This window comes from Bufo bufo, chromosome 2, assembly GCF_905171765.1.
Source record: "Bufo bufo chromosome 2, aBufBuf1.1, whole genome shotgun sequence".
NCBI classification, from domain to species: Eukaryota; Metazoa; Chordata; class Amphibia; order Anura; family Bufonidae; genus Bufo; species Bufo bufo.
The window spans coordinates 714,963,548-714,980,289 of record NC_053390.1 but is presented as its reverse complement, the minus strand read 5'-3'; the positions used below and the strand labels follow the sequence as shown (position 1 = coordinate 714,980,289).

General features: G+C 48.5%; 1 protein-coding gene across 1 annotated transcript in view; it reads left to right on the top strand.

Moving 5' to 3' along the window:
* Nucleotides 1-2,983: 2,983 nt before the first annotated feature.
* ASAH1 (N-acylsphingosine amidohydrolase 1) overlaps nucleotides 2,984-16,742 on the top strand; it is a 37,948-nt gene continuing 24,189 nt past the window's right edge. The window contains exons 1-4 of the mRNA XM_040418771.1: nucleotides 2,984-3,139; nucleotides 10,823-10,869; nucleotides 14,319-14,409; nucleotides 14,755-14,841. Coding sequence (XP_040274705.1) covers nucleotides 3,068-3,139; nucleotides 10,823-10,869; nucleotides 14,319-14,409; nucleotides 14,755-14,841 — 297 coding nt within the window. The 5' untranslated portion in view covers nucleotides 2,984-3,067. The remainder of the gene's footprint in view (nucleotides 3,140-10,822; nucleotides 10,870-14,318; nucleotides 14,410-14,754; nucleotides 14,842-16,742) is intronic.

Genomic DNA, 16,742 nt, shown 5'->3' with positions numbered 1-16,742 from the left:
CCACTGTCAGGGAGGCTCTACTTGTATAAGTGTTTAATAGAACAGGTTCTGTAGACATCTATGTGGAATCAGCTGACGAGGGTGTAAAAGGAGTGCTCTTCTTCTTGGCGCTAACATCGACCTGTAAGGCTGAGTTCACACTTAGTTATTTGGTCAGTTTTGGCTCCATGACTGCCCAAATAAGTGAAGTGTGCAGTGATTCTAAGAGCGACACCTGTCATCTGCATGTCATACTGACTCACAATATTGCCGCTATTCGCCGCAAATAAATTCGGATCGAACCAAATTTTTTCAAAAAATTGGGCGAATTGGGCAAATCGAATTTTTGAAAAATTTGCTCATCTCTAGTCACTATGTATGGAGGCACTCTCGTGTTCTCACTATGTATGGGGGCACTCTCGTGTTCTCACTATGTATGGGGGCAGTCTCGTGTTCTCACTATGTATGGGGGCAGTCTCTGGATGTCGCTGTGTATGGGGGCACTCTCCGGTTGTTGCTATGTATGGGGGCACTCTCCGGTTGTCGCTATGTATGGGGGCACTCTCCGGTTGTCGCTGTGTATGGGGGCACTCTCCCGTTGTCGCTATGTATGGGGGCACTCTCCGGTTGTCGCTGTGTATGGGGGCACTCTCCGGTTGTCGCTGTGTATGGGGGCACTCTCCGGTAGTCGCTATGTATGGGGGCACTCTCCGGTTGTCGCTATGTATGGGGGCACTCTCCGGTAGTCGCTATGTATGGGGGCACTCTCCGGTTGTCGCTGTGTATGGGGGCACTCTCCGGTTGTCGCTGTGTATGGGGGCACTCTCCGGTTGTCGCTATGTATGGGGGCACTCTCCGGTTGTCGCTATGTATGGGGGCACTCTCCGGTTGTCGCTATGTATGGGGGCACTCTCCGGTTGTCGCTGTGTATGGGGGCACTCTCCGGTTGTCGCTGTGTATGGGGGCACTCTCCGGTTGTCGCTGTGTATGGGGGCACTCTCCGGTTGTCGCTGTGTATGGGGGCACTCTCCGGTTGTCGCTGTGTATGGGGGCACTCTCCGGTTGTCGCTGTGTATGGGGGCACTCTCCGGTAGTCGCTATGTATGGGGGCACTCTCCGGTTGTCGCTGTGTATGGGGGCACTCTCCGGTTGTCGCTGTGTATGGGGGCACTCTCCGGTTGTCGCTATGTATGGGGGCACTCTCCGGTTGTCGCTATGTATGGGGGCACTCTCCGGTTGTTGCTATGTATGGGGGCACTCTCCGGTTGTCGCTATGTATGGGGGCACTCTCCGGTTGTCGCTATGTATGGGGGCACTCTCCGGTTGTCGCTGTGTATGGGGGCACTCTCCGGTTGTCGCTGTGTATGGGGGCACTCTCCGGTTGTCGCTATGTATGGGGGCAGTCTCGTGTTCTCACTATGTATGGGGGCAGTCTCTGGATGTCGCTGTGTATGGGGGCACTCTCCGGTTGTCGCTGTGTATGGGGGCACTCTCCGGTTGTCGCTATGTATGGGGGCACTCTCCGGTTGTCGCTGTGTATGGGGGCACTCTCCGGTTGTCGCTGTGTATGGGGGCACTCTCCGGTTGTCGCTATGTATGGGGGCACTCTCCGGTAGTCGCTATGTATGGGGGCACTCTCCGGTTGTCGCTGTGTATGGGGGCACTCTCCGGTTGTCGCTGTGTATGGGGGCACTCTCCGGTTGTCGCTATGTATGGGGGCACTCTCCGGTTGTCGCTGTGTATGGGGGCACTCTCCGGTTGTCGCTGTGTATGGGGGCACTCTCCGGTTGTCGCTGTGTATGGGGGCACTCTCCGGTTGTCGCTGTGTATGGGGGCACTCTCCGGTTGTCGCTGTGTATGGGGGCACTCTCCGGTTGTCGCTGTGTATGGGGGCACTCTCCGGTTGTCGCTGTGTATGGGGGCACTCTCCGGTTGTCGCTGTGTATGGGGGCACTCTCCGGTAGTCGCTATGTATGGGGGCACTCTCCGGTTGTCGCTGTGTATGGGGGCACTCTCCGGTTGTCGCTATGTATGGGGGCACTCTCCGGTTGTCGCTATGTATGGGGGCACTCTCCGGTTGTCGCTATGTATGGGGGCACTCTCCGGTTGTCGCTATGTATGGGGGCACTCTCCGGTTGTCGCTATGTATGGGGGCACTCTCCGGTTGTCGCTGTGTATGGGGGCACTCTCCGGTTGTCGCTGTGTATGGGGGCACTCTCCGGTTGTCGCTATGTATGGGGGCAGTCTCGTGTTCTCACTATGTATGGGGGCAGTCTCTGGATGTCGCTGTGTATGGGGGCACTCTCCGGTTGTCGCTGTGTATGGGGGCACTCTCCGGTTGTCGCTATGTATGGGGGCACTCTCCGGTTGTCGCTATGTATGGGGGCACTCTCCGGTTGTCGCTGTGTATGGGGGCACTCTCCGGTTGTCGCTGTGTATGGGGGCACTCTCTGGTTGTCGCTATGTATGGGGGCACTCTCCGGTTGTCGCTATGTATGGGGGCACTCTCTGGTTGTCGCTATGTATGGGGGCACTCTCCGGTTGTCGCTATGTATGGGGGCACTCTCCGGTTGTCGCTATGTATGGGGGCACTCTCCGGTTGTCGCTATGTATGGGGGCACTCTCCGGTTGTCGCTATGTATGGGGGCACTCTCCGGTTGTCGCTATGTATGGGGGCACTCTCCGGTTGTCGCTATGTATGGGGCACTCTCCGGTTGTCGCTATGTATGGGGGCACTCTCCGGTTGTCGCTATGTATGGGGGCACTCTCCGGTTGTCGCTATGTATGGGGGCACTCTCCGGTTGTCGCTATGTATGGGGGCACTCTCCGGTTGTCGCTATATATGGGGCACTCTCCGGTTGTCGCTATGTATGGGGGCACTCTCCGCACTGTATATTACCCGGAGGGCACTGTCCAGCTTGTTGCCAGTCTCAGCAGGCGGGCGCACCCATGTCACACGGACAGTGCGGCTACGGAGACATGTGACAGACGTCGTCTCCCCGCCCCCGAGCTGATATAGATGGTACAGCCCATGTGCGGTCATGTAACAGCAGCACGATCCGGGAAGTAGCTGCTGTCCTCTCTGGAGATGTGGGCAGCAATGCTGTGGTGTCTGCTGCTGGCGTTGTCCGGGCTCAGCCTGGCCCAGGACCTGCCCCCGGTGAGTAGCAGCGGCAGGCGGCTTGCCACTGGAGACTGCGGGGACTTGTAGCTCCACCAGCTTCAGGTTATGAGGGGAGCGGCTGCGGCGAATGGGATTGACACCGTAGCGTAGTGACTAGAATGTATGGGCTCCCGAGAGGCTTAGGTCATGTGACTGTAAGCTAGGTGGCGGCGAGAAGTAGCTTTTCGGAGCTGTGGCCTCATCTAGACGTTCCTGGTGTGTGTGAGGGCAGGGTTTACGGCATTACAAATTACTAAAATATAGGAACTAGGTCCTGGTGGGCTAAAGGACCTGTGATCATGTGATTATCATGTGATGTTATGTGGGCGGAGTCAGACTCCACGCTGCCCGAGGAGATTCATGTAGTTGTTTGGGTGTGACCATGTCCTCTGCTCTGTGTGCACCACGCAGGCGCACTGCTCTGTACTGAAAATACCTGCAGTGTTACTGGTTATAGCCGTCAATCCGGAATACCTGAGAGAATCACCTTCCCTGCCCCGGGCTGTCCCTACAGGCTTTATTATAGAAGAGCATTTAACCCATTACAGATGCATACATTATTGTGGCTTCCTTTATGAATCATTGTATAGTGTCATTTAGACATTCTTTACTATGCATTACTGCTGTAACCAAGCAGATCTTGCCCTTAGGGCCTCATACAAAGGACGGTGCCGTGTTTTGCGGTCTGCAAGTGTAGTCCGCATCTTTTGTGGCCCCCATTGAAGTGAATGGGTCGCATCCGAGCCGCAGAAAATGTGTCCATGAGGCCTTACAAAGAGTCTATGGCCTTTATAGGGCTTATCTCATAACTAATGTAAACAAAAATTAAATTAGACTTCATATAGTACATAACAAAGCTAGAACCAGCCCTGTACCTTGCATGGATCCAGAGATCTCCTCAATCATTGCTCGGCTAGATTTATATCAAGCTGACAGCTCAAGGGGAGTGTCTTCTCTGCTGCAGCTCAGGGGGCGTGTCCATGCTCTCCCTATTACAGCTCAGGGGCGCGTCCATGCTCTCCCTATCACAGCTCAGGGGGCTGGTCCATGCTCTCCCTATCACAGCTCAAGGGGAGTGTCTTCTCTGCTGCAGCTCAGGGGGCATGTCAATGCTCTCCCTATCACGGCTCAGGGGCGTGTCCATGCTCTCCCTATCACAGCTCAGGGGGCGTGTCCATGCTCTCCCTATCACAGCTCAAGGGGAGTGTCTTCTCTGCTGCAGCTCAGGGGGCATGTCAATGCTCTCCCTATCACGGCTCAGGGGGCGTGTCCATGCTCTCCGTATCACAGCTCAGGGGGCGTGTCCATGCTCTCCCTATCACAGCTCAGGAGGCAGATGAAGGATAAAACGGAGCATGTGCGGCCTTCTCAGTGAGCAGGACAACGAAATAAGTGAATAACTAACTGGCTATACAAAATGTTTAATTACATTCAATTACAAAAGAATTCAGATCCAGGTGCTGGTTTGAAAACTGTAGAATATTTTTCATGGGACAACCCCTTTAATTACTGCAGAATTGGTAAAGGAAATTTGACCTTTGCACTAAGCATGAGTGTATATCATTGTAGTGAGCGTCTGCACAGCTTCTCTGCTATAGACAAAAAGGGGCAGTGCTCCTTGGTGAGTTAAAAGGTTAACAGAATGCATGAAATGTCCGGAGGTCATGTCTGGTCTTGACATCGGACAATTTAAAAAGATTTCCAATGTAATGCTTCAAGTAACCCTTTCATTACCTCCACAGTCTGCAGACAGTATGCAGTCTTACCAGGGACAGAGAGCACTTCATGTGGGTACGTTCCATCCCAGGGTGGTCTTTGGATGTTTCTTCACTCCGTTCCCCCACATTGCATGCTGATATACGCCACCCCCCGCAGACTTGCACTCGGACGCTGTGTATATGGAGTTACATACAGGCATCAGTCTCCTCAGCTTCTCAGGAGCTTGTACCCTCGGAGGCCTGTAAGTAACTTATTCGGGAAACTTTCCCAACCCAATTGGGAAGCTTATTCACTGCATGTATAACCTTACACCACAAAACTAATATTTTCCCAATATAAACCCGTCCTGCTTCTGGGATTGAGGCACTTGGACAGCTCCTATGATGTCCTGCAGTCTCCTGTAATCACTAGTGTGGACCCATGTTGGTCTTCCTTCCACCTTGCAGTGGATGTCCTCAGCTACACTTGATCAGGACTGTTAAATCTGTGCTTCAAGGTTTTTCCACCTCCCCAAAGGTACTAGCAGGAGGATACCCCACCTGCCAAGGACCAGTGGAGACTAGTAATTTAAAAAGCCCCCTCCACTTTACCTGCTCTTGTTTTTCCCTTTCATCCTCCATGACTGCATACCATGAGAGATGACCCGCCTCCAACCAGGTAGGGACAGGAAGTATAAATTTGACCCTCCTTCGGCTCTTCCTCAGTGTCTTCCTGTCCCTCCAGGTGGGAGATGGATCATCCTCATGGCATTGCTATGAGCCCGTTTCTGTTCTGAGGCAGTAAGAAGAAAAGGAATGCCATATACACATGAGGAAAGCAGGCAGCAGCACCTGTGCCCTAGTTGGGTATTGAGGTGCTGGGGAGCCCTTCAAGATCCCTGCTCCTTACCTCCCGCTCAGCGTGTTGGGCGTGGAGGTCCATGTGTGACCGAACACTCAGGGAGTACCACCGGTTCTTTGGTAAGCTTCTCATCACGATCCGATACTTCTGACACTCACAGTGACGCCACCGGAAGTCGTATGCGGCTCACGTGCGTTCCAGTAGGTACTTCCGGTCCGTGGAACGAAATTGGCGCGCAGGATCATGGCGGAATCGCCCGCTGATCTGAGGTCTACATGTAAGAGTATTTAAAGGGGATTAAAGGTGGTACAGTAAAAAAGGTCTGAGACGGGTTCTGGTCACATGGAAACTTTGCAGGGACCATCTACTTTAAAGGGTTATTCTCATCATGCTGTTTCATACTTACCTGCTCCCGGCGCGCTGTCCACTTCCTGGTTTCGGCAGGGGGCGGGCTCCATCTTGATTGAAGTCTTCTACCGGCCGGGCCGCGCGCTGGACTGCACGCCGCCGCGCATGCGCCCTGGTGACTTCTTCCTGGCAAGTATACTATACTGGCCAGGAAGAAATCACCATAGCGCATGCGCGGCCTCGGCGTGCGCTTTCGTGACTGCGCGCGGCCGGGAGAAAAGAAGAAGTCGTCTGCGCAAGCGCGGCCGCCGTGATTCCAGAGAAGAGCGGTGGCCGTAACCAGGGGAGACGGAAGACAACAGTCAGGTAAGTATATGTTCATTTTCTTCTAAGGGGTGGGAATTAGTTAATTAAATATATTTAGAAAAATGATCACTGTTAAATCATTAACAGATTTAACAGTGATCATTAAGATGGGAGTACCCCTTTAAGTAAGATAGTCTCTGTGGGGGAATGCTGGTTATGTTACTTATGCTAACCCCCTTATACCTCTGTCTCCCTCTTTTCCTGTATGTGTGCAGAGTGAGAAGGATGGGGCTTAGAAAGCTAAAGCTAGTCCAAAAACTAAAGTGTGTTGGCGTTAAGTACTGTATTTGAAGAAAAAATTGCGGATCACCCATGGGTTATCCGTTTCTTGAAAGGAGCAGACAGGTTAAGACCATATCCCCTTGGGACCTCAATTTAGTGCTATCAGGTCTGACAAATGCTCCCTTCGAGCCCCTGTCAGAAGACTCTGAGGCAGGGGTGGCCAACCTTACAGACACAAAGAGCCAGAAAAAAAAATCGTATGACTGCCAGGAGCCACAAGCTATCCGTTTACACAAATATGTGTGCACACGACAGTATTACTGCAATTGAGTTATCAAACATTTAAAAGTGCATTTAAACCACCTTTCCTACCTGTAGTGTAGACGGCTTTAGTGAGACTTCTGGAAATCTTTGTTTTTCACAATGTGTTTCAAGATTTCTCAGATGACACCCTCATGCACAGATGACCTTTGACATAGGGGAGATGTGAGCATGGGGTGTCTGATTTTTGGTGTCTTATGTGAGCACTGGGAGGCTTATTTTGTGGGTCTGATGAGGATTTGGGGGTCTTATCTGAGCTCATACTACCCTCATGTCAGATAAGACCCCCATGATCAGTACTTTAATAAAATAAAACTGTGTAGGAGGCTTACCCTACCTCTGCTGCCACTGCTCTGAAGACTGTGGCGCCCTCTCCACAGTGACCTGACGTGCACAGCGTCAGGTCAGAGCGCGGGCCTGCGCGTATTAAGGGGGGAGGGGTGCACTGTGCCACCAATGACAATTAACCTTTAATACAGATACAGGAGGCGGGTGCTGGCAGAATCACATAGCCGACACATGGCCTCTATGACGGCGCTGCGATCCCCGGCAGTTAACCCCTGAGGTGCGGCACCTAAGGGGTTAACTGCTGCGGATCTCAGCTACTTCTCATAGAGGTCGGGTGCGGGCTATATGATTCTGCAGCCAGCACCCGCATCCTCTTCCCCTCTGCATTCTTATTGGTGGCAGCAGCATAGGGGGAGGGGGGACTGCTTTCTTCTTCCTTCTCCCCTGTGCTAATATTTCGATACCTGCGACATCCCTGGCCTGCATATGTAGAGGAGAGCCGCGTATGTAGAGGAAAGCGCGCTCCTCTGAGAGCCGCAAGTGAAGGTGCGAGGAGCCGCGGGTTGGCCACCTCTGCTCTGAGGTGTTTGTCACTAAAGACCTTTTTTCTGGTGGCAATTACCTCAGCACGTAGAGTAAGTGAAATTCAAGCTTTAAAAATAATGGAACCCTTCTGCATCTTGTTTTCAAACAGAATTGTTTTCAGATTGGATCATTTCCTTTCTTCCCAAAGTTCTATCAAATTTCCACAGACCAGAAGAAATTATTGTCCCATCATTTTGTTCGAAACACAAAAACTGAAGGGGAAGAGAAGTTCCACAGGTTAGATGTGCGTAGGGCTGTTTTAGTCTATCTAGAAACCACAAAAACGTTCAGAAAGACAGACTACTTATTCGTCCAGTTCGGTGGAGCACATAAGGGACATAAAGCCACAAAGAACTCATTGTCTAGATGGATAAAAATGGCCATCTCAGAATCATACAAATCTTTAGGAAATTCTCCACCAAAATCCTTTTACAGCACATTCCACAAGATCTGTTTCAGCATCCTGGGCTGAGGGGGCGAGCGCTTCATTAGAACAAATATGCAGGACGGCAACGTGGTCAAGCCCTCATACGTTTATTAAACATTATAGAGTGGATACTAGGGCTAGTCGGGAGCTCGCCTTTGGTAGAAAGGTGCTTCAGGCCATAGTCCCTCACTAAACAAGAAAAAAAAATGTAATCTGGTATATCTCATGGTATGCCATCATGGAGGATGAAAGGGAAAATCCAAATTACTTATCGGTAATTCCCTTTTCATGAATCCTCCATGACGGCATGGATCCCCTCCCCCGGCCCAAAAAATAAAATTAAAATATAAATATATATAATATAGACATATAGGTCTGTAGATGGGTGGAGGGGTGTGTTGGTGTGAATGCAAAAAAATAAAAATCTATATAATCCTTTTATATATGAGGAAAGACTCTCTAGGCTGTCGGTCCAGAAAGACACTGAAAAAGAGCCCAAGGAGGGTCAAATTTATACTTCCTGTCCCTACCTGGTTGGTTTTCTGTCCCATGGAGAACCATGATGGCGGCTCACCTGTTTGTTTTCACACAGCCGTTAGATTTGTTCTCCCTGACTAAAACTTAGGAGGGCTATTGCAGTTGATCAGGACCCTGGGATGGCGGTTGCAGTCCTTCCCGGGGCTTTGGCAAAAGTCCAGCATATGTAGGTGGCCCCGGGTTAAAGCACGTTGCTCTTTTATAGACTTATCCCACCTATCCTGTGACGCTGATGTCTGTCAGAACAGAGCGGCTTCTAATAAATATTCATGTGCAATTGACAACCTGAATGTCAGAGTAATTTATTAAGCAGGTAATGAGACAGACTGGCTCCCTTTCTCATAATCTGGTTATTTGCTTAAAGTGAACTTGTCATGTTGAACATGGTGTATGAGGTGCAGATGCATGGGCTGTGAAGTCCAGGAGGTGGTCCTATCAGTGATTGACAGCCCTCCCCCTATGACTGTGTATACCTGTTTTATTTGATGTGCAATTTGTGGGTTGGCAGCCATCTTAATTCTTTCTTCCCTTAGATATGGCTTTCCTAATGAATCCTACATTTCCCATCATACCTTGCTTTGCAGAGACAGAGGAGGATGGAGTAAGGGCTACCATGACAGATCGGTGACACAGGGCTGCTGTCTCCTCACAGTGCATACTCTATATATTCCTATGTGATACAGCTTGAGCCTGTCTGCCCTCTGTCTTGTCATCTCTCTCTCCCCTGTCAGCTCTTACATGTAGGAGGCAGGGAGAGCAGTGTGAAGCTACATCTCATAGAACTGCACTGGAGAGTCCGCACACACAGATAGTACAGACAGGCAGTGTGAGTAAGGAGGTTTTATATAAGAGCAGCTAATGAATGTATACACTTACCTACTATATATCTGCGCTCCTTTAGGTAAGAAAAGTTGTGACTGGTGATGTCATCCTGTAGTTCAGATGAAGTCAGCCACAGGGGAGAAACAGAGTTCCTGTCTATATATATGAGCAGGCATGCTTAACCTGCGGCCCTCCAACTGTTGCAAAACTACAACTCCCAGCATGCCTGAACAGCCTACAGCAGAGTATGGTGGGAGTTGTAGTTTTACAACAGCTGGAGGGCCGCAGGTTGAGCATCCCTGCATTAGAGCAAGGTGTCAGACTTGAGGTCACATGACCAGGCTTCCATAATGAAAAGGTTCAAAATGTATGGATGCAATAAGTTGGGCTGTAACAAACTACACTGGTAGAATACTGATGGTGAGTTAGTAATATATGTAAAAAAAAGTGCTTCTTTATAGGGGTTGTCCCAGCTTTCCAATATTGATGACCTATCCTTGGGATGGGGCATTAATATCAGATCAGTTGGGTTCCTACTCCCAGTACCCTACTGAAGGGGGGTGTATCAAGTGAATGGAACGGAGCACTTGAAATTACTCTGCACCCCTGCTACAATGTCGGCGGCTTAAAGTCTGAGTAAGCGTAGCATGATAGTGAAAACATGGATTTATCATCTTCTGCCACCATAGTTAACATGATATCTGGCTTCCATATGCCATTTAAGGGGTATTTCAGTTCCGAGAACATATTCCGAGGATAGAGGATAACTGTAACATCGTGCGGGTCCTACTGCAGAATGATCACAAGAATGGGGGCCCTGCACCCCTTGGGGCCTACCAAAATGAATGGAGCGGTGAGTCAGGCATCCATTCATCTCTATGGGAGTCCCGGAAATAGCTTAATGCTGTACTCAGGGATTCTCATTCCGGGATTGGTGGGGGTCCCAGCAGTTATCTTGTGCTTAGGGGATTGCTTCTCAGAACTGGAGTACCCCTTAAATAGCGAATGGAAGCCAGATATCATACTGGATATGGTTGCGGAAGCTGATGAATCCTTCACTATCATTCAGACACAGCAGATTAGCCCCTGCCCATCTATTTCACTTTGTTAGAAGGTGCTAATTTCTATTTTATTAGGGCGTTTTGTGTTTAAGTGAAAGTGTATTATATATTCATATTATAACACTGGAAAATGTCTCGTTTCAGTACACAGAAGATTGCAGAAGTGGAACCTACCCTCCCAGTGGACCTACGTAAGTTACAGTAGTTTCCATAGGTTAATAAGTTATTCAGGAGGCGGTTGTGAGCTCGGACCTGCCCTGTTCAGCTATGTTATCTCTATGGAAGGAGATAAGCAGCTGACAGACATTTCAAACATGTCCAATCATATAGACACCAACAAAAATCACCTCTTTGGCCAGCATCAAAGGGCTTTTCCCATATCAACATTTGTGGCATATTGCTAAGATACACCACAAGTGTCAGAGATATGCAGGTCTCAGAACAAGGCCTACAAAGTGCAGGAGACCCCACTGCGCATGCGCTGCTTGCTGTCCATTCACTGCTGTGATACTTCCAAAAATAGCTGAGCGAGCATGGCCACCTCTAGTCACCTCTGGCTACTTCCAGCAGTCCCATAGCATTGAATGGAGGGTGGCTGCCCATGCACGGCTGTTCTCCCTTTGCTTCTGGGGGCCCTGTTTTGGAGATAGGAGCAGGTTGGTACCTCCAGGTATCTGACATTTGTGACCTAACCTAGTTATCTGCAACAAATATTGAGATGGGAATACCCATTTCAGGTGGCTGTACACACTAGAGAGAAGTAGGTTGTTGATGGTGAGCGATCATTTGGCAGCCATTTTAGCCCATATTGGCTGTTACAGTTGTTCATACTGGGCATATGTGTTCAAACAAACCTGGCGATGGATGAAAGATCTTTCTGGGAAAATTCCTTCATTCGTGCGAACATTTCTGACCTTGTAAATAGAGTTTAAAGGGGTATTCCCATCACATACAATGGGGGCATATCGCTAGGATATGCCCCCATTGTCTGATAGGTGCGGGTGCGGCACCCGCACCTACAAGGAGAACGGCTGGAGGACTCTGGGTTTCCTGGAGTCCGTCCACCACCAAGCGCTGCTCCCATACAAGTGAATAGGAGCGCACCGCGCATGTGCGGCCCCTGCTCCCATTAATTTCTATGGGGCAGACGGAAATGGCCGAGCCACTGCTCGGCTATTTTCGGTGGCCCCATTGAAATGAATGGAGGGTGGCTGCGCATGCGCAGTGCGCCCTCCATTCATTTCCCCGCTCCGTTCTTGTTGTAGGTGCGGGTCCCAGACAATGGGGACATGTCCTAGTGATTTGTCTCCATTGTATGTGATGGTAAAACCCCTTTAAGCACTTGCTTGGGGCTAGAACTGTGCTAGAAAACACTATATACCTGGCACTCCTATAGGGGTAATGTGGCTGGCACAGTTATTGGTAGCACTATGAGGCTGACGCTGTTATCCGGGGTACTCTGTGGTTGGCACTCTTAAGTGAATTACTATGGGGGCGGTATGAGACACTGTGCGGCTTACTTTAGGAAGCTTGAGGAGCCCGGGCAGAACTATTACTGTATTACAGACGCAGACCATGACTGGTATTCTCTTGGGTGCTGTTTTTTTTTTTATACCTGTGCCATGGCCACCCTCTTGCGCTCCAGGTTGATCCTTAAAGGATAACTGTCATATTTTCACTCAAAATTAAATTTTCATATATGTTGTTGCTGCTGTGGTGATAATCCATAATCACTAATTATTCACATACCACTTGTTTAATAAGATTCCGTCCATAGCAACCGCTCCTCACAAGACTTCTTTCTGACCATCTTCTCAAGATGGCCGCTGATGCCCTTACCCTGAGGCTAAGACCTCCCAACCTAACTACCCAGAATTCATTTGGCTCATCTCGGGAACGCGCAGCCTCACCCCAACCAATCGGCTTTCTCCAGACTTAAACACGCCCTCTTCCTCCTCAGTAGTTGATCGCAAATTTTCTAATAGCAAATTTTTATTGCGAATATCGGCACTATCCCAGTCCGACGGGAGCGCACACGCAGCGTTCGGGACTGCCCACTACTACGTCCTCCATCTTCTGTATATAGAAGATAGGAGACAGAGGACACCAAGCAACGCTGTTTTAGCCGCACCACTGAAATGCCTGGGGGAGAAAAGAACATGCTGCAATTACTAGGGAACTCAATACCGATACAAAGGTACTAACTAGGGAACTAAGGTAAACTTAGTCAGACCAATCCAATTACATAAAGAAAACATGACAGTTACCCTTTAAACGAACAATATAAAACATGTTGATTTTTAAGATTTCCCCTTAAAATAGTAAAAAGCCGTTCGTGACCTTATGTCTCTTGTGTATATTGCGATCATTGGTTTCTGATAAATGTGAGAGGCCACCATTATTGCCCATAGGGGCATGGACCTGCTTGACCTTATAAAGAGATACAGTACTTCTATATTAGCGCACAATGGGTTCCCTAAATGATGCATTGTCATCTTCTAGAACAGGGATGCTCAACTTGTGGCCCTCCAGCTGTTGCAAAATTACAACTCCCAGCATGCCCTGAAAGCTGTAGGTTGTCCATGCATGGTGGGAGTTGTAGTTTTGCAACAGCTGGAGGGCCGCAGGTTGAGCGTCCCTGTTCTAGAACATCATAAATAGGCAGATTTGCTCTGCATTCACACGACAGGGAAAAAAATGACTATTTTTTTATGGCCAGTTTTTCTGCCATTTTTGCATCCATTTTCTGTCTGTCTTTTAGTTTTTAACGGCCAGTAAAAATGGATTACTTAAATTGTTTTTTTTAAATCCCAACCTCTGCAGTGCTCTGTGTGCTTAATGCCCCACCATAGTGCCTCAAATGATTAGTGCCCCCTAGTATTAATTAATGCCCCCCTTAGTGCCCACTGTATTATTATTGCCCTATCAGTTGCCTGCAGTATGATTAATGTCCCATTAGGGCCCCCCTTCATTATTTCATTATTAATGCCCCTATTAGAGGTTCCAAGTATGATTACTGGCCCCCAGTATTAATAATGCTCCCATTAGTGGTTCTTAGCATAAAGAATGTTCCCATTAGTGGCAGTATGAGGAATGCTCCCATTCCCATTGTGTGTGTGTAAAAAATATATATATATATATTAAAAAAAAATCCTCCTCATTGAATGCAACCCATCCCAGTGTGATGATTTTTTTTTTTTAACCCCCTATTTTTACCTAGTCCGCCCATTTTTAACAGCTGTTAGACCGCTGCACTGCTTTCTAAACAGCCATAAAATGGGTCCATTGATTTCAATGAGGACTGTGTGTCTCTGTGTTGACTGGCGTTGTTCACTGGTCATACAAAATGTCCTTGTGAACGGCCCCATTGACATCAAATGGTTCTAAAAATGGCTGTGTGACAGCTATAACTTAAACGACTGTCATGCGGCCATTTTTCTTGTTTTGTGAATTGAGCCTTATGGTGATATATTGATGCTGCACTTCCTTTTCAATCCCCATTCAAAATATTATATGCCACAACTCATTGTCCTGGTGAATATGTTACGGGCCGGGCAACCATGGCGTAAGTGGCACTTACTGTATGTTTTTAGTGTGACCGAAACCATTTTACCCCTCATAAACATTGCTGCCGTTACAGGTTCCGAGGAGATGTCTCATGGTACACAGTGAATCTGGACCAACCACCGAGTGATCGATGGAGGAAGATAATAAGTGATAGGAAACAGCCAGTGAGTATGTGACAGTCTGCATTTTTACTGAGCTGCCAGAGACTTGGACAGAAAGTTATATAGCGCATGTAAAATACATCTCCTTAGTGTCTCCCTGCTGCCAAGGTGATAACTGCGCATGCGCCAATGATAGAATATATGGAGCATGCACTGTATTACAGGGCCAGTCTAGAGGAGGAGCTGGGGTGCAATGAGGGGCTAGGGCCGGCCCTCGGTGCACTGAAACCCCAACTTGTATGGAATGAAACCATTCCTCGTATTCTCTCCTGCCTTTGTATAAATGTACAGTCATCGGCAATGTTTGGTAGATTACGTTACGCGTAATTTATTATTTTCTCCCCATAGCTAACGGCAATGATGCAACATATTAAGGACCTGACGAAATATATCTTTCATAGTGAGAAACTTATCGACTTGGTGGATACGAAGCTGGTAAGTTGATTACAGCGATCTCATGGATGTACAGTATGTGCCGTAAGCGGTCATTATCATTCCTGCCCACATTTCAGATAGATACCATGATTGTAGATGGATATGTAAACGTGAGCGAAGTGGCTGCAGGACGGCCCCCTGTGGTGCCAGATGGACCCCATCGATTTCGTGCAGCAAGTTGTACTCTCCTGTCAAAAGCTGCAGAATCTGTGATGGAGGCTATTAATGGAGCCCCCGACCCATGTACGAATAAAACCTTAGTCAAAGCCAAAAAGGAGTTTTTTTTTTTCTTATTGTTTTTTATATAAAAGGAAGCTCCTTCCATTATTGATTTGTGCTGGGTGAATAGGAGTACGACAGCGTGTGTCATGCAACATTTCGTATGATGTATTTCAGTGGGATTGTGCTGTGACATGCTGCAATTGTGATTTATTTTTTTATTATTTTTTATTTTTTTTGTGACTGTCAAGTTGCAATTGTAGCATATTGCATATCGCCAGTTATTCTGGGTTCATCAGGGGTGTTGAAAATTGCTGTTGAAGTCAGGATAACTGGCGATGTGCGTCGGGTGCATTACAGCTAATTGGCTTTTTGTATGGCATTTACATGATATTTGTATCCAGCTTTTGGTATAGTCCTGTGGGTACCTGGAGGTGTCATTCTTCTTTGACTCGGGGATGGTGTGTGGATGGGTGCCTCATATGACAGCACTCCTGTGTGTCAGCTTGTTTTTAACAGTTTTTATGCTTCTTTGTACATAGTTTGGTTTCTTGTGACTTAGTAAAAGATTTAGTATTATATGCAAGGTGTGCTCACTGCCATACCACCTTTTTTGTCCTTCTTGTTAGTAACTTCCATCTGTATTTGTAAGCCAAAACATGGATAATGTGTATGGTCGGCCTTAAATGGGTGCTGCACTTTCATTTAACTGATGATCTATCCTCTGGATAGATCATCAGCTTCTGATCGGCGGGGGTCCGACACCCGGGACCCCCGCTGATCAGCTGTTTGAGAAGACAGCGGCGCTCCAGTAACACCGCGGCCTTCTCAGTGTTTACTGCAGGCCCAGTGACGTCACGACTAGTATCAACTAGCGTGGGTGGGGCTAAGCTCCATTCAAGTAAACAGAGCTTAGCCCCGCCCACGCTAGTTGATACTAGTCGTGACGTCAGTAGGCCGGCAGTAAACACTGAGAAGGCCGCGGCGCTGCTGGAGCGCCGCTGCCTTCTCAAACAGCTGATCAGCGGGGGTCCCGGGTGTCGGACCCCCGCCGATCAGAAGCTGATGATCTATCCAGAGGATAGATCATTGGTTAAATGAAAGTGCAGAACCCCTTTAAGGTGTCCATATACCTTCAATAACTGTTGACTAAATGTTCATTCGGCCAACAGTGACCTCTCACATCTCCCCCATAGATATACACACATGACTGAATGAGTATATGTTTTAGTGTGAGTAGAGGAGTAATCTCTGGCAGTGGCGGCCTATCTACAGGCAGAACTAAGGGATCGGGCATTGAAAATCAACGTGCCCAATCCTTATCACTCCTGACATCATCTGGACTGTTGACCGCTAAGGCTACTTTCACACTTGTGCTTTGCCTTTCCGCTATTGGGATCTATCATAGGATCTCAATAGCTGGGGAAAACGCTTCCGTTTTGTCCCCATTCATTGTCAATAGGAAAAAATCTGAACTGAACGAAGTGCAATGCTCCAGAATGCATTCCGTTCCGTTTGGTTGCGTCCCCATCACAGACCGAATAACGCTGCCTGTCTGCGATGTGGTGCGGAGCAAGACAGATCCGTCCTGACACACAATGTAAGTTAATGGGGACGGATCCGTTTTCTCTGACACAATAGAAAACGGATCCGTCTCCCATTGACTTTCAATGGTGTTCATG